Raw genomic sequence first — 21,834 nt, forward strand, 5'->3', positions numbered from 1 at the left:
GCCAGAACAGCCTCAACAACCACCGCCGGCTGGATCGTCGGTGACAAAGAGACCTTTATCTCCTCTACCAGAGGATGACGATGTACCGCCACCACAGTATGATTTGGCGGTAAAACCTAAGGTAAAAAGAGAAAAACCAGAAAAACCACAAACACGCAGTCAAGCGAAAGTGCCTACAGCCCCTCCCATGGTGGAACATAGTGATCAGGGAGGTGCCTATCCTATGATAGAAGTACCAAATCCTCGTGCAGGAACAGCAGGACAGAGATCAACCATGCTCGTTTATCGGACATGGAATGCTGATGATATCAAAGCAGCAGTCGACATGATACCATCGCCACATGTCGATATCGAGGGCTTTATGCAGGATATAGAAAACATTAGAACATCTTACCACCTTAATGGACCTGAAGTCCAACAGGTGTGGATGAAAGCATGTGGCCCTAAATGGAGTCAGGTACGCGGAGACTGGAATCCTGCAGATCAACAAGGCGTACCACTGACACATGATGATCCAGTCTTGAAAACAAGAGTGGAAGCTATGATTACACGTGCGAAAGGAGTGTTAGGACCAAAGATAAATTATACTGAAATTACCAGGACAACCCAGAAAGAAGGAGAACCATGGACAGAGTTTAGATGCAGGTTTGAGAGTGTATTTAGGGTCCATAGTGGCATATTGCCAGAAACACCTGTGTATGAACAACAATTGAAAAACGCTCTGATCCAACATTCCAATAAGGATATAAAAGCTTGGATACAGAAACATTGGATTGGATTGCCTACAGGCACATTGGAAGAAACACATACACACTGCTGTCATGCAGAAGAAGTCTTAAAGCAGAAAAAGACAAGAAACAGCGACAAAGGAGTGTATGTAGCACATGGAGATGATGAAATATGTTACCAACAGGGCAACTTAAGACAGCAGAAGCAGTGCAAACGCCCCAAAAAGCCATGGCAAAATAGACAAGGTGGACAGCCACAACGTCAAGGACCATGGCAACCGCAACAGCAGCACAGACAGGGAGGGCCACCACGTGGTCCCCTGATTTGTTGGAACTGTGGAAGAGAGGGACATATGTATAGAAATTGTCCGAATCCACCTACTGAGGGAGCAGCAGGGAGAAATCCACAACGGAATAATCCTCCGCAGCCACAGTATCCACAATGACTAGAATCCATAATCCATGATTCCACATCAGATAGGCAGTCTGATTGTGATATGGATCTGTGTGCCTTGCTGGGAAATCCGGTACCAAAACCAGAAGTGACTCTGTTGGTAAATGGACGACCAGTGACATTCCTTTGTGATACAGGAGCATGTAGAACCACATGTAATGACAACATACCTGTCCATCAATTAAGCAACGAACTCTTTAGGGTTCGCTCTGCAAATGGACAAACATCAGACGTCCCTATCACCAAACCCATAACGTTGACAGATCCATTTGGCCTGACATGTACTATGTCAGTGTTGAACATGCCACAATGTCCAGTTAACCTCCTAGGACGAGACGGATTGACTGCATTGGGCTTGTCCATAATTGTGGAACAAGGGAAATTAGTTGTTGAACGCACAGGAGGCGTTAACATGGTAAGAGAAGAAAGCGATGACCCCACATTCCACTATTACTATACATTTGACATTTCAGAAGAAGATGCTGCAGGATGGGGTAAAGATGTCGTCTTGCAAGCGACAGCCCTACTAAAAAATCCTGAACAACAGATGTCACCACCTGACCTGCATGTCACAATGTGGCATAAAGATCCTCCAGGTCCGGATGGTGACTATGAAAACAAATTGAAAAACATTTCACCTGTGAAGCTGACAATGACCGATTTGATTCATGATGGCAACTCAACAGCTGTCATAACAGTAACAGGCGCCACTGAAGATGTTTTAAAATTGAGATTCACAGGTATGCCATTACATGTGTCACTTTGTAAACCATATTTGACAGAATGGCAAGAATTGGGACTGACAGTCATAACAGCTTTGTCAGCCACTGATTGGAGCAGAGTTGGACCACGAACGGAGTTCAGTCCATCAACCAAGTTGTATAAAGTGCCAGTTAATGTCTCATTGGTGCTGACAGCTGGAACACATATTGATGTGTCCACTTCACAGTCCTGAGTGTTTCAGTTGAGTCCTGAAGAAGATGATCTTCTCTCTTCTGTACCATCAGGATTGTGGACAACAGGTCCTTCAGACGTAGGACTGATAAAAAATGCACAACCTGTAGTTATAAGACCAAAAACAGAATACAGACCATGTGTAAGACAGTATCCATTGAAACCTGATGCAATTGACGGAATCAGGCCAGTAATAGAGGATTTATTAACAGCAGGAGCAATAGTGCCATGTCCAGATTCACCATGTAACACACCCATATTTCCTGTGAAAAAGGCTCCGCCCTCAGTGGGGTGGAGAATGATTCAAGATCTGCAGGCAGTAAATGCTGCTGTGATTAAAAGAGCACCATGTGTTCCAGATCCACACACCTTGTTAAATTCGCTGAGACCAAATTCTAATAGTTTCTCAGTAATTGACATAAGTAATGCATTTTTCTCTGTGCCAGTACATCCAGATAGTCAATTCTGGTTTGCTTTTACCTTTAAAGGACAACGATATACATTTACCAGATTACCGCAGGGTTACGCAGAGAGTCCAACTATTTATTCTCAAGTCATGTCAGCATGTTTAGCCAATTTCGTTCCACCGGCAGATAGCCAACTGTTAGTGTATGTTGATGACATTCTGATTGCCTCTGACACACGAGAAAACTGCATAACTGACACAGTAGCATTATTATGTTTCTTATTTGATAATGGCCACAAAGTGAGTAAAAACAAAGTTCAGTTGTGTAGGGATAAAGTAAAATATTTAGGACATGAGTTATCAGCCACTGGGCGCACGATCCTGTCTGACAGGAAGGAAGCAATTTTGCACGCTCCAAAACCACAAACCAAAAAGAAGATGATGTCATTTCTTGGATTGACAAATTACTGCAGGGCATGGATTCCCTGCTATGCAGAATTGACTAGTCCACTTTCTGATTTCATGTACAAAGATGATATTTCAATGTCAACCGTGTTGGAATGGAACAGAGATGCTGAGGAAGCTTTTGTAAAAGTAAAACAAACATTAGTGTCATCCACAGTTTTGGCACTACCAGATTATAGTAAACCATTCATTCAAACAGTTGATTGTAAGAATAAGTTCATGACTAGTGTTTTGGTTCAAGTGTATGGCTCAAAATTGAGGCCAGTTGCCTACTACTCATCTAAATTGGATGCAGTAGCAAGTGCTCTACCACCATGTGTACAAGCTGTTATTGCAGCCTCTATGGCTGTTCAAAGTAGCAGTAATGTTGTTCTATTCCATCAGTTGACATTGAAAGTTCCACATGCAGTTTCTGCACTTCTGTTGCAGACAAACATGAGCCTTTTGTCCCCAGCAAGACATCTTTCGTGCATGTCCTTGCTATTATCACAGCCACACCTTACGATAGAGCGCTGTACAACATTGAATCCCTCCACATTGATACCTTTACCTGAGGATGGTGAGCCGCACAATTGTCTTGATGTAGCAACAGTTTGTACAAAAGCACGCCCAGACCTCCGGGACACACCCATCCCAAACAGTACAATCGTGTATGTGGATGGTTCTTCCACTAAAAATGCTTATGGACAAACACAATCTGGATATGCTGTCGTCACAAATTCAGAAGTATTAGATTCTGCTTCATTGCCATCGTCATTTTCAGCACAAGCAGCTGAATTAGTTGCTTTAACTGCAGCTTGCTATCTGTTTCAAGGTACGGCCGTATCAATTTATACAGACAGCCAGTACGCTTTCAGCACAGTGCATGTGTTTGCAAAACTGTGGGAGGAGCGTGGAATGGTGACATCATCTGGAAAGCCAGTGACTCATGCCACTCTCCTAACTGCCCTACTGCAAGCTGTGAAGTTGCCTCAACAAATTGCTATATGCAAATGTGCGGCTCACACCAATGGCTCTGACAGTGTTTCAAAAGGAAATGATTTTGCTGACAGAGCAGCAAAAGAGGCAGCAGCAGCTTCTTCTATTTTTGTTGTACAGGAAACTACTCCAGATTTGCATTTAGGTCATACACTGCTTGCTGACATGCAACAGCAGGCAACAGACAGAGAAAAACAAATGTGGATAGCTAAAGGAGCTACGTATGCAAATGACTTGTACGTATGACCACAAAAGAAACCCATATTGCCAAAAAATATGTTTAAATGGGCAGCTATTATGAGCCATGGAGTGACGCATGTCTCATCAGGGGGTATGATATCGCAATTGCAATCTATTTTTTGTCTTTATGGGTTCGATGCATATGCAAAACAGCATTGTAGAGCATGCATGATATGTGCAAAACACAACTCACAAGGCAATTTGAGACCCCAAAGAGGTAAATTTCCAACACCACAATATCCCTTTCAAGTGATTCATATGGATTATATACAGCTGAGTAAACATGAAGGGAAGGAATTTTGTTTAGTCATAATTGATGCCTTCTCAAAATGGGTAGAATTGTTCCCTACAAAACATGCAGATGCACTTACAGTGGCTAAAGCATTATGCAAAGACATCATCCCACGATTTGGAATACCAGAAACAGTCTATTCAGATAATGGAGCGCATTTTGTTAATACAATAGTGCAATACGTAGGAGAAGCACTACAGGTTAATCTCAAAAATCATTGTTCTTATCATCCACAAAGCGCCGGATTAGTGGAAAGGATGAATGGAACAGTAAAAAACAGACTTAGAAAGACAATGGAGGAAACAGGCAGACCATGGACGCATTGTGTAGATTTGGTAAAAATGTATATAAACATAACTAGTACCATGGGGTTGACACCGTATGAAACATTGTTTGGCAGAAAATATCGATTGCCATATTATGGACAAATTTGGGATGTACCTGAGGAAGCCAATTTGGCGGATTACATGAGAAAAATGTTAGAAGGACAACGAGGGAGAGTTCCAAACACTGATGATCCCATTTCTCCACAGGAGGACCCTAAAGTGGTACCTGGAGACTGGGTGTTGATAAGAAGCATCAAGAGAAAACACTGGCATTCACCTAAATGGGAAGGGCCCTATCAAGTACTACTCACAACACCCACAGCTTTGAAAATTGGGGAAAGAAGTACATGGATTCATTTAACTCACTGTAAGAAAGTCATTTCTGCAGACACAGACAAACAGTAAGAACAGTAGGACAAGACTAGTAATAGTGTGTGAACTTGGTGTTAAGATCCAGGTTAGACACGAAAGCTAGCAGAAGACATTAAGAAGCCACTGTTCTGAACATAGGTGTGCTGTAGTGTGCAGAAATGGCGAAAGAAAAAAATAAAAAGAACGGGGGTTTCTGGACCCCATGGACAGTCCTTGTTATGCTACTTTTCTTTTTTGAATTGGGATTATTATTAAAAGCCATAAGCACGGGACATGATAATAAGGATCACATCCACAGATTGCAGAGACCAAAAAGAAGTAACGAAGACCCCAGTCCGATAATAAATGCCACAGTACATAGCTGTAATGGGAATAATGCGTACCGATTTGGTGTACAAGCCTGCATTCCTAGAAATACTTCTGTGATCATCTCTGTACCATATAGTGGTCTTACCCATGGAATGCCGGATGGTGACAGAGGGACTAATTACGGAAATAGTTTCTCATGGTATATGACCAACGATCAACAAGATAGGAGATGGGAAACGTTGGTAGCCGATGAATGGAGTAGATGGACACCAAGATGGGCACAAACCGAGTGGGCTAAGTACCAGAGTCAAATTCTCAAAATGTATCAAACAGATGATAAGCTGTCTATAGTGGTGAATACCACAGAAAAAGGAACCATATTCCCACCTGATATAGAGGAGACTGTTGGTTGTTCCTCCTTTGGGTATACAAACAAGGAAAAGATCCGTATTTCCATTTCTTCCTCTGTGAAACAGATAGAGTACAGCAACCAATATTGACCGAATTAAGTACATCAAAGGGGGTGTCCATACAAGCAAAGGGGGTGTCTGTACAAGGCACAAAAGACATGAAGGCAGATGACTGGTTCCTAGTAACTACAGGAATTAGTGGACAAAATAACAATTGGCTTTTAATGGCAGAACAAGCAGGACTAGCAGCAAAGAAGGACTGTGTTGTATGTATGGGACCCAGACCTATATTACAGGTAATACCGGCAGCATTACCCAAAGACTGTCTACTGACTGCTATGACACAGACATACATTGCGGCAAACAACAATTGTTCTAAGTGGGACAAGATCTATCCATTGACCAAATTGACTAAGATTAAACCTTTATTCTCAAGCAAAGTTGGGCATGCTAACCATACATGTGTACACTTGACAGGGACAAGTAAGACTTTGGGTAGCTTAAACCACACCGCCTGGTGTAAGAATGTGGTCCATAGTACTCCCACATTCAAACCTGTCGGTAGGAGTGACGTATGGTGGTGGTGTGGGGATAACAGAATCTTTGACAGACTGCCACGAAATGTGTCAGGTTATTGTGCATTAATATCATTATTGTTACCAGTTGAAGCCATACCCATGACCCCTGAAGACGTTACGACATATGCAGCCTCTCTTATTCCTGAAGATTGGCAGAAAGGCATAGCCAGACATAGAGTGAAAAGAGATTGGAAAGGAGTGGGAAATCCAACATATATTGACGCAATAGGAGTCCCCAGGGGAGTGCCTGACGAGTATAAACTGGTTGATCAAATAGCAGCTGGATTCGAATCTTCCATCTGTTGGTGGTGCTCAATTAATAAAAACGTGGACAGAATAAACTACATCCACTACAATGTACAGAAATTAGGAAATTGGACTGAGGAAGGATTTAAGGCTGTCCATTCACAGTTAGAAGCCACGTCCCTTATGGCCTTCCAGAATCGTATTGCTCTGGATATGTTGTTGGCAGAGAAAGGAGGTGTTTGTGCCATGTTCGGAGAACAATGCTGCACATTCATTCCCAACAACACGGCTGCAGACGGCAGTCTCACTCAAGCCATTGACGGGCTGAGGACGTTGAACAGGAAGATGAAAGAGCACAGTGGAGTAAACACCGAAGGCTGGGATTGGTGGCTGGAAGGGATGGGAAAATGGAGGTCTTTGATTTCTTCACTATTAGTGTCTATAGCAGTATTTGCTGCAATTCTAACATTGTGTGGATGTTGTTGTATTCCATGTCTCCGAGGCCTTGTAAATAGCATCCAAAGTTGTCTTAAATGAGGATGTAAAACTATTGACAAGATACTCTATCTCCCTTACAGAGTTTAGGTAGCTACTCTGCACTGTGTTGGTATATGGCATTAGAGAACATAAAGAAGGAATCATATCCTTAAACCTAGTTACAGCGGTTTCTGAAAGACTTCTAGTGTAATGAAACTTATTCCCCACTGCTGGGTAGTCCATCAGAGTAAATGTAAATGTTATTAAGAAATGATCAGACAGAAGGGAGTTTTCAGGGAATACTGTTAAGTCTTCTATTTCCATACCATAAGTCAGAACAAGATCTAAGATATGATTAAAGTGGTGGGTGGACTCATTTACATTTTGAGCAAAGCCAATAGAGCCTAATAATAGATTAAATGCAGTGTTGAGGCTGTCATTCTCAGCATCTGTGTGGATGTTAAAATCGCCCACTATAATTATCTTATCTGAGCTAAGCACTAAGTCAGACAAAAGGTCTGAAAATTCACAGAGAAACTCACAGTAACGACCAGGTGGATGATAGATAATAACAAATAAAACTGGTTTTTGGGACTTCCAATTTGGATGGACAAGACTAAGAGACAAGCTTTCAAATGAATTAAAGCTCTGTCTGGGTTTTGGATTAATTAATAAGCTGGAATGGAAGATTGCTGCTAATCCTCCGCCCCGGCCCATGCTACGAGCATTCTGACAGTTAGTGTGACTCGGGGGTGTTGACTCATTTAAACTAACATATTCATCCTGCTGTAACCAGGTTTCTGTAAGGCAGAATAAATCAATATGTTGATCAATTATTATATCATTTACCAACAGGGACTTAGAAGAGAGAGATCTAATGTTTAATAGACCACATTTAACTGTTTTAGTCTGTGGTGCAGTTGAAGGTGCTATATTATTTTTTCTTTTTGAATTTTTATGCTTAAATAGATTTTTGCTGGTTATTGGTAGTCTGGGAGCAGGCACCGTCTCTACGGGGATGGGGTAATGAGGGGATGGCAGGGGGAGAGAAGCTGCAGAGAGGTGTGTAAGACTACAACTCTGCTTCCTGGTCCCAACCCTGGATAGTCACGGTTTGGAGGATTTAAGAAAATTGGCCAGATTTCTAGAAATGAGAGCTGCTCCATCCAAAGTGGGATGGATGCCGTCTCTCCTAACAAGACCAGGTTTTCCCCAGAAGCTTTGCCAATTATCTATGAAGCCCACCTCATTTTTTGGACACCACTCAGACAGCCAGCAATTCAAGGAGAACATGCGGCTAAACATGTCACTCCCGGTCCGATTGGGGAGGGGCCCAGAGAAAACTACAGAGTCCGACATTGTTTTTGCAAAGTTACACACCGATTTAATGTTCATTTTAGTGACCTCCGATTGGCGTAACCGGGTGTCATTACTGCCGACGTGAATTACAATCTTACCAAATTTACGCTTAGCCTTAGCCAGCAGTTTCAAATTTCCTTCAATGTCGCCTGCTCTGGCCCCCGGAAGACAATTGACTATGGTTGCTGGTGTCGCTAACTTCACATTTCTCAAAACAGAGTCGCCAATAACCAGAGTTTGATCCTCGGCGGGTGTGTCGTCGAGTGGGGAAAAACGGTTAGAGATGTGATGTGTGAACGGGTTGGCGGTGTACACGGGGCTTCTGTTTAGGGCTACGCTTCCTCCTCACAGTCACCCAGTCAGCCTGCTTTCCCGGCTGCTCGGGATCTGCCAGGGGGTAACTAACGGCGGCTAAGCTACCTTGGTCCGCACCGACTACAGGGGCCTGGCTAGCTGTAGAATTTTCCACGGTGCGGAGCCGAGTCTCCAATTCGCCCAGCCTGGCCTCCAAAGCTACGAATAAGCTACACTTATTACAAGTACCATTACTGCTAAAGGAGGCCGAGGAATAACTAAACATTTCACACCCAGAGCAGAAAAGTGCGGGAGAGACAGGAGAAGCCGCCATGCTAAATCGGCTAAGAGCTAGTAGCTACGCTAAGCTAGCGGATTCCTAAAAACACGCAAAGTGAATAATGTGTAAATAATTTAGAGGTGATTCAGCAGAAGGAGTGCTTTAGTTAAGGCACGTAAAGATTACACTGGGAAACAAATCGTTATCTAGATAACTAGATCAATCTAACTGCGCAGATTAAACAGCTAACAGATACAGAAAAACACCGCTGTGCTCCGGAACAGGAAGTGATACAATACCGCAGTGAGAGCCAACCACCAGTAGAGGCAAGCAAGCGCATCTAATGAAACCTGAAGGCCTGTTAACACAAATAAAACAAAGAAATATAACTTAACAGACTAAAAAGGGGAACAGACCTGAACAAACACCAAAAAATAACCCATCACAGATGGCTGCATGACAGCCACAAAATCTTTGATATTGCTGGGGTGGGCCATCCTCAATTTCAACATCATCCAATATAGTAATGGGGATTAAGTTTGTAAAGCATATCCCTCTATGATTTTTATGGACATGTCTACGAAAACAGACCACAGTCTCAACTTGTTGAATTTCCCTCCCTGGCAGATAAACTGCACTATCACCATAGTGGATTTTCTGCACTAATTTCCCGGCTAAGCTAATGGATTCCACACCCACATTTGTCATTTAAAGATTTGATCATTAAATTCTTTCTGCAATAATGTTTTTTCTTCTACATCAGCAAAGATCTGAACCAGTAACCCGCCTGAAGCTCACCTTCAGATGCTGTAGCGTCCTCCTGTCGTTCTCCAGCTGACGCTTCTTATTCTCCACCTCCAGCTGGAACTTCCTCTTTTCCTGAGGCATGATGGGAAATGAAAGTTTATTTTTCGAAATGTTAAGACATCATCCTGTATGTCACGAGCGTGTACAGACACTCACCCCGATGAGCTGCAGTCGATCCTGGTCCGAGACCAGCTCGCACAACCTGACAGAGACAATCGATGTGACTCATTTAACTGACCCCCGCCTGAGACAGCGTAAGACAGCCTGAGACAGTAAGAGACAGCCTGAGACAGTAAGAGACAGCCTGAGACAGCATGAAACAGCGTGAGACAGCCTGAGACAGCCTGAGACAGTAAGAGACAGCGTGAGACAGCCTGAGACAGCATGAGACAGCGTGAGACAGCCTGAGACAGTAAGAGACAGCCTGAGACAGCGTAAGACAGTAAGAGATAGCCTGAGACAGCGTGAGACAGCGTGAGACAGTAAGAGACAGCTTGAGACAGCATGAGACAGTGTGAGACAGCCTGAGACAGTAAGAGACAGCATGAGACAGCCTGAGAAAGCCTGAGACAGCGTGAGACAGCCTGAGAAAGTCTGAGACAGCGTGAGACAGCAGCATGAGACAGTAAGAGACAGCCTGAGACAGTGTGAGACAGCCTGAGACAGTAAGAGACAGCCTGAGACAGTAAGAGACAGCATGAGACAGTAAGAGACAGCCTGACACAGTGTGAGACAGTGTGAGACAGCCTGAGACAGCATGAGACAGCCTGAGACATTAAGAGACAGCCTCAGACAGCGTGAGACAGCGTAAGACAGCGTGAGACAGCATGAGACAGTGTGAGACAGCCTGAGACAGTAAGAGACAGCCTGAGACAGCCTGAGACAGCATGAGACAGCCTGAGACAGCATGAGACAGCGTGAGACAGCCTGAGACAGCGTGAGACAGCCTGAGACAGTAAGAGACAGCCTGAGACAGTAAGAGACAGCCTGAGACAGTAAGAGACAGTAAGAGATAGCCTGAGACAGCGTGCGACAGTGTGAGACAGCCTGAGAAAGCCTGAGACAGCGTGAGACAGTAAGAGACAGCCTGAGACAGTACGAGACAGCATGAGACAGCCTGAGAAAGCCTGAGACAGCGTGAGACAGCGTGAGACAGCGTGAGACAGCGTGAGACAGCATGAGACAGTAAGAGACAGCCTGACACAGTGTGAGACAGTGTGAGACAGCCTGAGACAGTAAGAGACAGCATGAGACAGCATGAGACAGCCTGAGACAGTAAGAGACAGCCTCAGACAGCGTGACACAGCGTGAGACAGCATGAGACAGCATGAGATAGTGTGACACAGCCTGAGACAGAAAGAGACAGCCTGAGACAGCATGAGACAGAGTGAGACAGCCTGAGACAGCGTGAGACAGCCTGAGACAGTAAGAGACAGCCTGAGACAGTAAGAGACAGCGTGAGACAGCCTGAGACAGTGTGAGACAGCCTGAGACAGTAAGACAGCATGAGACAGTAAGAGATAGCCTGAGACAGCGTGAGACAGTGTGAGACAGCCTAAGAAAGCCTGAGACAGCGTGAGACAGTAAGAGACAGCCTGAGACAGTACGAGACAGCATGAGAAAGCCTGAGACAGCGTGAGACAGCCTGAGAAAGTCTGAGACAGCGTGAGACAGCATGAGACAGTGTGAGACAGCCTGAGACAGTAAGAGACAGTCTGAGACAGTAAGAGACAGCATGAGACAGTAAGAGACAGCCTGAGACAGTAAGAGACAGCCTGAGACAGTGTGAGACAGCGTGAGACTGTAAGAGACAGCCTGAGACAGCATGAGACAGCCTGAGACAGTAAGAGACAGCGTGAGACAGCCTGAGACAGCATGAGACAGCATGAGATAGTGTAAGACAGCCAGAGACAGTAACAGACAGCCTGAGACAGCATGAGACAGCGTGAGACAGCCTGAGACAGCGTGAGACAGCCTGAGACAGTAAGAGACAGCCTGAGACAGTAAGAGACAGCATGAGACAGCATGAGACAGTAAGAGACAGCCTGAGACAGCGTGATACAGCCTGAGATAGCATAAGACAGCCTGAGACAGCATAAGACAGCCTGAGAGAGCAAGAGACAGCCTGATACAGCGCGAGACAGCATGAGACAGTAAGAGACAGCGTGAGACAGTAAGAGACAGCCTGAGACAGTAACAGACAGTAAGAGACAGCCTGAGACAGCCTGAGCCAGTAAGAGACAGCCTGAGACAGTAAGAGACAGCATGAGACAGTAAGAGATAGCCTGAGACAGCGAGAGACAGCCTGAGAAAGCCAGAGACAGCATGAGACAGTAAGAGACAGCTTGAGACAGTACGAGACAGCATGAGACAGTGTGAGACAGCCTGAGACAGTAAGAGACAGCATGAGACAGTAAGAGACAGCCTGAGACAGTGTGAGACAGCGTGAGACAGTAAGAGAAAGCCTGAGACAGCATGAGACAGCCTGAGACAGTAAGAGACAGCCTCAGACAGCGTGAGACAGCGTGAGACAGCATGAGATAGTGTGAGACAGCCTGAGACAGTAAGAGACAGCCTGAGACAGCGTGAGACAGCCTGAGACAGCGTGAGACAGTAAGAGACAGCGTGAGACAGCCTGAGACAGTAAGAGACAGCCTGAGACAGCGTGAGACAGCCTGAGATAGCATAAGACAGCCTGAGACAGCATAAGACAGCCTGAGAGAGTAAGAGACAGCCTGATACAGCGCGAGACAGCATGAGACAGTAAGAGACAGCGTGAGACAGTAAGAGACAGTAAGAGACAGCCTGAGACAGTAAGAGACAGCATGAGACAGCCTGAGACAGTAAGAGATAGTAAGAGACAGCGTGAGACAGCCTGAGACAGCATAAGACAGCCTGCGAGAGTAAGAGACAGCCTGAGACAGTAAGAGATAGCCTGAGACAGTGTGAGACAGCGTGAGACAGTAAGAGACAGCCTGAGACAGCGTGAGACAGTGAGACAGTAAGAGACAGCCTGAGACAGTAAGAGACAGCGTGAGACAGCCTGAGACAGCGTGAGACAGCCTGAGACAGCATAAGACAGCCTGAGACAGCATAAGACAGCCTGCGAGAGTAAGAGACAGCCTGAGACAGTAAGAGATAGCCTGAGACAGTGTGAGACAGCGTGAGACAGAGTGAGACAGTAAGACACAGCCTGAGACAGCTTGAGACAGTAAGAGACAGCCTGAGACAGCCTGAGACAGTGAGAGACAGCATGAAAAAGCCTGAGACAGCGTAAGACAGCCTGAGACAGTATGAGACAGCCTGAAACAGCACGAGACAGCCTGAGACAGCGTGAGACAGCATGAGACAGCGTGAGACAGCCTGAGACTGCGTCAGACAGCCTGAGACAGCGTGAGACAGCCTGAGACTGTGTCAGACAGCCTGAGACAGTGTGAGACAGCCTGAAACAGCATGAGACAGCGTGAGACAGCATGAGACAGCGTGAGACAGCCTGAGACTGCGTCAGACAGCCTGAGACAGCCTGAGACAGCGTGAGACAGCATGAGACAGCGTGAGACAGCCTGAGACTGCGTCAGACAGCCTGAGACAGCGTGAGACAGCCTGAAACAGCATGAGATAGTGTGAGACAGCCTGAGCCAGCTTGAGACAGCCTGAGACAGCGTCAGACAGCGTGAGACAGCTTGAGACAGTGTGAGACAGCATGAGACAGCCTGAGACAGCTTGAGACAGTGTGAGACAGTGTGAGACAGTGTGAGACAGCATGAGACAGTAAGAGACAGCGAGAGACAGCGTGAGACAGTAAGAGACAGCCTGAGACAGCATGAGACAGTAAGAGACAGCCTGAGACAGCATGAGAGAGCGTGAGACAGCCTGAGACAGTGTGAGACAGTAAGAGACAGCCTGAGACAGTGAGAGACAGCATGAAAAAGCCTGAGACAGCGTACGACAGCCTGAGACAGTATGAGACAGCCTGAAACAGCACGAGACAGCCTGAGACAGCATGAGAAAGCCTGAGACAGCTTGAGACAGCCTGAGACAGCATGAGACAGCGTCAGACAGCCTGAGACAGCTTGAGCCAGCTTGAGACAGCGTGAGACAGCCTCAGCCAGCTTGAGGCAGCATGAGACAGCGTCAGACAGCGTGAGACAGTGTGAGACAGCATGAGACAGCCTGAGACAGCTTGAGACAGTGTGAGACAGTGTGAGACAGCATGAGACAGCCTGAGACAGCTTGAGACAACGTGAGATAGCTTCAGAGAGCCTGAGACAGCGTGAGACACTTGAGACAGCCTGAGACAGGGTTTTGTCCTCCTGGCAGTGCAAACCATCCTCGCTTCAGTCTGGGAGACGGATTTATCGTCCCTTCAGACTGGAAGACAGGACTTGTCCCAGTCTGGAAAGGAAAGGTTGAAGTCCTGGACTTTTAGACTGGAAGAGGAATCATGCTGCTCTCTGTGCTAGGGATTAGGGTTTGGGATTATTCTCAACAGGACTCAGTTCCACTTATTTGTCCTTCAGCGCCCGGAGCGGTCTGATGTCACGCCAAGAAGATGACCATCACCCACATCCAGGCTCAGTGAGGAGTCACTGAAGGTAACGCGAGCAGAGATTCTTCAAATTCAGTATATTTAAACCACAAAAAAATACAACATAAGACGCCCCGAGGCGCTTAAGGAAGAGATGTGTCTATAATCTGGACTGACTCCAGAGAATCACTGTTTTATCTCAGCAGGCAAAACTCTGTGACCTGCTGACTGTTATGTGTCGACGCGGGTTGAGGAGCGGACCTGCGTCAGACGGAACCCAGCGCTACAAATAACCAGAAAAGCTGTTCCAAAAACAATATATTTATTACACCCACTGTGCATAAAAGGTGTAAAAACAAAAACAGCGTCCCTCTGGTGGAGTGACTGTTGGCACGCTCTCCAGCGCCCGCAAGGATCAAAGCCCGGCGCTCCTGGACTCACTACCACCACCAAACACCCCCCAGGTGGACACGACAAACTGACTCTCTGTGAAGCAAAGAAGAGGTGAGGTAAGTCAGCAGTTACAACAATAACTTTCAAAAGACACACGCTATCAGCAACACATTCAGGTCTGTATCTTTTTTAACTTTATGCAAATGAGCAGCTTCTCACAACAGGTGGAGGATCACTTATCCGCACGCCACAGCAGTGAGAAGCAAACTGCACAATTCTCATCACAATTCAAGTATACTGTGTAACAAAACACCAAGTTACTATCAACAATTAGTCAAACACTTAATCACCTTTGATGTGTGCTGACAGCATGTGTCCTCACCCTTCCTTGCTTCACAGGCTCGATGTGTCAAACCCAGGCGCGGTCCTCAGCGTCTCACAAATGAACATCACAAGGTCGAGTTCCCGGCAGTTCTGCTTGAATCACACATGACTTAAATGCAGAACGCCATCCAATTATCTGCTTCAGCTGAAAGTCTTTAAGGTTGCATGTGAGCACCAGTGACAGGTGCTACACATGATGTTGATGAGGGTGAGGACTCTTCAGCCAGCACCTTCTCCACAGACAAATCAGTTTCCATCCCACCTGAAGAGAAAAGTTGCTGAGAGACTGGCGCTGTGCTTCATCAAAATTTTTTCAAAAACTGTGAGGCACATCCGAGTGGACACCATTCAAGAAATTCAGCAGGTTTTCGGTGAAATTTTTAACGGCTGATGAGAGATTTTGGACTGTTTCTATCGCTGTAAGGACTTCCCACGGAGCGGGACGTCGCGCAGCGCTCCGAGGCGACGTCATCATTTTTGTTTCTGTCTTTTGTTTTTCCTTCCAGGTGGCTTGCATTTGGGACTGAGTGGCTGAGTAGCTGAGGTTATCAGGACCTCACCCTGATCACCTGCGGCTCGTCAGGACTCACAGCTGAGGTGCATCTGCATGGATTGGAACATGGTGGCATTTAAGACTGGAGTATACAGTGTGTATTTGCCAGAGACTCGACCTTGTGACCAGACGGGTGAGATCGTCGTCTCGGGAGCCATCTCATCATCAGTGGATGCAGAGAACGTCCTGGGTTTGATGCACGGTCTGTGAAAGAGGAGGGGGTGAGGTCTCACGCTCGTCAGCACACTTCCTGAGGTACGTTAGATTTTGTGACTAACATTTATACAGTCAGTAAATGTGGTGTCCCTCACACCTTTTTATATTGAGCTGTATGTTAGTCATGTATCGGCTTCCACTGCAGTGGAGTTTTGTGAACTGGATGTTCCATGCCTGCAGGTTGGGAAGCTGATTAGTAATCAAGCCAGGAAGTGTTTGCTGTTTGTACACCTTTAAGTGTTCTCTCTGTGTGTAGAGTGTGGACTCACATAATGGTTCCTTCTTTCACAGACTCGGTTTGTTGCGGCCACCTGGGGGGTGTCGGCGGGGTCCTTGGGTCCGAACGGCTTCTGGCTCCGGACCGTTAGCGCTGCTGGGAGCACACCACGCCAGACCGCACTTTCTTTTGTTGTTTTTTGTATCACTGTTATGTATTAAATTCAGTTAGCCTTTGTACCGTGCTCTGCTTATTTCATACTGGGTCCTTCAAACGCTGGTCGGTTCTCCGAGCTGCGTCCGACACATAACAACCCTAACCCAAACTCGGTTTAAGCTTCTATCCTCACCTACAGTCATGAACTTTGGGTGAAGAATGAAGGTCATGGACACAAGCAGTGGAAATGAGCTTCTTCTATCGGGTAATTGGGAGCACACTGGCTCCCCGTGTTTGCGTGGGTTTCCTCTGGGTGCTCCAGTTTCCTGCCACATTTAAAGACATGCAGGTTTGGTAAATTAGAAACTTTAGAATTGTCCAGGTCTCCTTTCCAAAAGAGGTCTCGATCTCAATGGAACTAACCTGGTTAAATAAAGGTTAAATAAAATAAAATCTGGACTTTGACTCCTGGACTGCCAACCACTGAGGAACGAATGGATGTTACCCAAAAGATCTACATGATGGAAACGCCATCAATCCCCCTTAAAGTGCAGAGACAGATGTTTGGTGGGATCTGGATCACATGGACCACATGGACTGAGTACATGAAGCCTGGAAGATTGGATTTAATTTAATTACAGGGTTTGGATGATTACTGGAAAAAGCTCATTTATTGCTTTTATTTTTTAAAAAGTGAGTGGTCGTTGTTTTATTATTGAAAAAATAGTGATTTAAGGAAAATTTCAGAAAGCATAATGGACAGAGACATCTGGACTTATCTTTAGTCCATGGTGGGATCTGGGGGACAGTGGACAATGGATCATACAGTAGGAATTCAATACTGCTAGAAAGAGTTCATATTCTATGTAAATAATGAAAAAAACAAACAATACGCACTCAAATGTGACCCCCCCCGAAAAAAATAAATCTACATATATATATACGTGTGTGTGTGTGTGTGTGTGTGTGTGTGTGTGTGTGTGTGTGTGTGTGTGTGTGTGTGTGTGTGTGTGTGTGTGTGTGTGTGTGTGTGTGTAATGGAAGCCAGCAGGTGTCGCTGTGCAGATGTAGTTAGTAAACTGGGGAGTGAGGTTTACGAAACTACATCTGCACAGCGACACCTGCTGGCTTCCATTGCACACACACACACACACACACACACACACACACATATATATATACACGAGTATACGAGGTCTATTAGAAAAGAAACTGACAGTTTTATATATTTTTTTAAAACCATATGGATTTGAATCACGTGTGATTACATCAGACATGCTTGAACCCTCGTGCGCATGTGTGAGTTTTTTCACGCCTGTCGGTGACGTCATTCGCCTGTGAGCACGCCTTGTGGGAGGAGTGGTCCAGCCCCCTCATCGGATTTTCATTGTCTGAGAAGTTGCTGAGAGACTGGCGCTGTGCTTCATCAAAATTTTTTCAAAAACTGTGAGGCACATCTGAGTGGACACCATTCAAGAAATTCAGCAGGTTTTCGGTGAAATTTTTAATGGCTGATGAGAGATTTTGGATTGTTTCTATCGCTGTAAGGACTTCCCATGGAGCGGGACGTCGTGCAGCACTTCGAGGCGATGTCATCATCCTGTTTCAAGCTGAAAACCTCCAAATTTAAGCCTCTGTTGACCCAGGACATTGTGAGAGAACAGAGAACTTTCAGAGGAGGTCGGAATCAGCAGTTTATCCGGACATTCCCCTGTTAAAGGAGATTTTTTTAATGAAAGACGTGCGGACGGATTGGCGCGTTGGCTCGCAGCCGGCGCGGCGCACCCGCCACAGGAAAAACACCTGAAAAAACTCACGCATGCGCACAAGGGTTCAAGATTGGCTGATGTAATCACACGTGATTCAAATCCATATGGTTTTTAAAAAAAATAATGTCAGATACTTTTCTCACAGACCTCGTATATATATATATATATATATACGAGGGCTGTCAATAAAGTAACAGTCCTTTTTATTTTTTTCAAAAACTATATGGATTTCATTCATATGTTTTTACTTCAGACATGCTTGAACCCTCGTGCGCATGCGTGAGTTTTTCCACGCCTGTCGGTGACGTCATTCACCTGTGAGCACTCCTTGTGGGAGGAGTCGTCCAGCCCCTCGTCGGAATTCCTTTGTCTGAGAAGTTGCTGAGAGACTGGCGCGTTGTTTGATCAAAATTTTTTCTAGACCTGTGAGACACATCGAAGTGGACACGGTTCGAAAAATTAAGCTGGTTTTCAGTGAAAATTTTAACGGCTGATGAGAGATTTTGAGGTGATTCTGTCGCTTTAAGGACCTTTCACGGTGCGAGACGTCGCTCAGCGCTCTCAGGCAGCTTCATCAGCCTGTTCAAGCTGAAAACCTCCACATTTCAGGCTCTATTGATCCAGGACGTCGTGAGAGAACAGAGAAGTTTCAGAAGAAGTCGGTTTCAGCATTTTATCCGGATATTCCACTGTTAAAGGAGTTTTTTTTTAAATGAAAGACGTGCAGACGGATCCGCGCGTCGGGACGCAGCCGACGCGGTGCGGCGGCACAGGAAAAACACCTCCGTGTTGATAACCATTTGTAAAATCCAGGCGGCTTTTGATGGCTTTCAATGGAGTGAGTATATGAGAAATTGTTTAACAGGCAGGACATGTTCCAACTTGTCCTTAAGGCTTTCAACAGAGGTGTTTTTCCTGTGCCGCCGCACCGCGTCGGCTGCGTCCCGACGCGCGGACCCGTCCGCACGTCTTTCATTAAAAAAAATCTCCTTTAACAGTGGAATATCCGGATAAAATGCTGAAACCGACTTCTTCTGAAACTTCTCTGTTCTCTCACGACGTCCTGGATCAATAGAGCCTGAAATGTGGAGGTTTTCAGCTTGAACAGGCTGATGACGGCGCCTGAGAGCGCTGAGCGACGTCTCGCACCGTGAAAAGTCCTTAAAGCGACAGAATCACCTCAAAATCTCTCATCAGCCGTTAAAATTTTCACTGAAAACCAGCTTAATTTTTTGAACCGTGTCCACTTCGATGTGTCTCACAGGTTTAGAAAAAAGTTTGATCAAACAACGCGCCAGTCTCTCAGCAACTTCTCAGACAAAGGAATTCCGACGAGGGGCTGGACGACTCCTCCCACAAGGAGTGCTCACAGGCGAATGACGTCACCGACAGGCGTGGAAAAACTCACGCATGCGCACGAGGGTTCAAGCATGTCTGAAGTAAAAACATATGAATGAAATCCATATAGTTTTTGAAAAAAATAAAAAGGACCGTTACTTTATTGACAGACCTCGTATATATATATATATATATATATATATATATACTTTCCCTTCCTGTGGTTTTAATATTCTGTCATACACTTAAATGAAATCTCATGGTAATCTTAACCTAAACTATTCCAAATGTACATGACATATTGTAAATTGTTCCGTTGGTCGCAGTACAAACAACATTTATCGGATTTGCAACAAAGATTTTTTTTTTTTTTACTGCTGTGTCTAAATGCACCAAAGACTGATTTACGCACTTTTGAGCAGTTTCTTTTAAATATCTGATTTAAGTGTAAACTCTGAATTTAACCCGAACCAGACCTGATGACGTTTGTGGCCCCGGTATCCATGGTTACCAATCACTAACCCACTCTTACCACAAACAGGCTTCACTTCAAATAAACTGGCTTCACTGGTTGAGACCAGATATCAGATGTTTTCTCAACTGGTTTGAAGCTGCTGCAGTTCTTGATAAACTGGGTTAATCTCGATTTTATTTTGGATTGTTGTGAGGTCAGAATTATTAATCTGTAGATTTTATTAACTGTGTGTGTGTGTGTGTGTATATATTATATATATAAATTTTCATTTCAAAATTCATATTTTCATGAATAAACAAAATAACCCCTTAATGCCTACTGTCACATATATGCTACAATATTTGACTCAAATTTGCAACAACAACCATTATTATTATTATTATAACATTATAATACAAATTATTACCAAAATACCAATATTACTATCTAGTTTTTGTGCAAAAGTGAAATGAATAATCTAAACATTATTTACCATCTACTTAAAGGCAAAAACACACACAAAACATTTTTTTATATACAGCTATATAAATTCAGGCGTTAAGGGGATAAAGGGTTTTTTCTTTTTTTTAAATCCTATCGATCATTGATCGGCTCCTTCCCGGTGGCACGAATAGATCAATATGCTCGCTCATCACGTGTTTCTCCGCACAGAAAAATAGAGCGCAGCTTCAGGTCGCATTTGATTCCTTTGAAAACAAACAAATAAAGCGCAGCAGCGTCACGTGCGCCTCCTGCGGCGGGTTTGCGCGCAGATTTGCGCACTTTTGCTCCTCTGCGGATTAGCAAGCTGTCTGACGCACGCGCACACACCTGTAATCACACGCGTCGTTCTGAAAGTAAACAAATAAGCAAAGAGAAAGAAAAACAAAAAGAGAGATGCGCGTAAAGGTGCGAGTTTACTTACTGCATCCTGATCCGCCGCAGAGACACTGCAGGTCCGGCCCCGCCCCGCAGGCCCGCGGCCCCGCCTCTCGGCCCGCGGCCCCGCCCACACAGGAGAGGAGCCTCTTATTCTTGCGTCCTTCGTCCCGCCCAGTAAAGATGCAAAAGAAGAGTGAAGGAAAGTTGTGAAGAAAATGAGGTGTTTGAATTTTACGGTTTTATTACCAAACGTTCCTGCGGCTCATTCACTAACATGCATTCATTCATTCATTTTCTGCTGCTTATCTGGGCAGCTCATCCCACACTTCCCTGTCCCAGTCGCTAACCTGAGTGGAGCGCCTCAGCGCTCTCATATTTGGTATCAATGTGAAGGCAAGTATCTATAGAACAACTCTGGTTCAAGTGTGAAACTCTCCTGTCACATTTATTAGTTTGATATTTTGATATTTTTATTTGCTTATTTGCTTTGTAAAATATCATTATTTTTTTCATATTTTATATAGCAGAAAATAAAGAGAACATTGGAAATTTACAAATATAATTGTGTATTAAAAACTTGAAAATGATGGATATTTGTTACTGTGTATTTTTATGAGTGTGACTCAGGGCCGTATATAGGAATGTGAAAGGGGGGCTTCAAATCCTTGAATTGGGGGTCCAGTGGGCCGCAGGGCCCCCGCTGGGGTTGAGGGGCAACGCCCTCGTGGGGGGCTCAGGGGGGTGAAGCCCCCTGAAGCAGAAGCTTTTTGAGGATTTTGAGGGGTAAAAAGCTACATTTTGAAACCCAAAATGTATCATTTTAGGAAATACATTTTTATATACAAATAGTCCTTGCTTGGGACTGGATCAGTTGCCATAAGAACCACCCAAGAAGAACCAAGATAACATTAATGCAAACTTTATACCTGCCTGTTGGTTGCGAATGACACAACCGACAGGCGTGAAAAA

General features: G+C 45.0%; 1 protein-coding gene across 2 annotated transcripts in view; it reads right to left on the bottom strand.

The window, feature by feature from the left end:
• palm1a (paralemmin 1a) overlaps positions 1–20,937 on the bottom strand; it is a 70,917-nt gene extending 49,980 nt beyond the window's left edge. For both annotated transcript variants that reach the window (XM_034179284.1, XM_034179283.1), the window contains exons 1-3: positions 20,909–20,937; positions 10,132–10,177; positions 9,967–10,047 (exon numbers count right to left, since the gene is read on the bottom strand). In XM_034179284.1, the coding sequence (XP_034035175.1) occupies positions 9,967–10,047; positions 10,132–10,177; positions 20,909–20,913 (132 nt within the window). In that variant the 5' untranslated portion in view covers positions 20,914–20,937. The remainder of the gene's footprint in view (positions 1–9,966; positions 10,048–10,131; positions 10,178–20,908) is intronic.
• Positions 20,938–21,834: the final 897 nt, after the last annotated feature.

The sequence above is a fragment of the Thalassophryne amazonica genome, chromosome 10, assembly GCF_902500255.1.
Source record: "Thalassophryne amazonica chromosome 10, fThaAma1.1, whole genome shotgun sequence".
In the NCBI taxonomy this organism is placed as follows: domain Eukaryota; kingdom Metazoa; phylum Chordata; class Actinopteri; order Batrachoidiformes; family Batrachoididae; genus Thalassophryne; species Thalassophryne amazonica.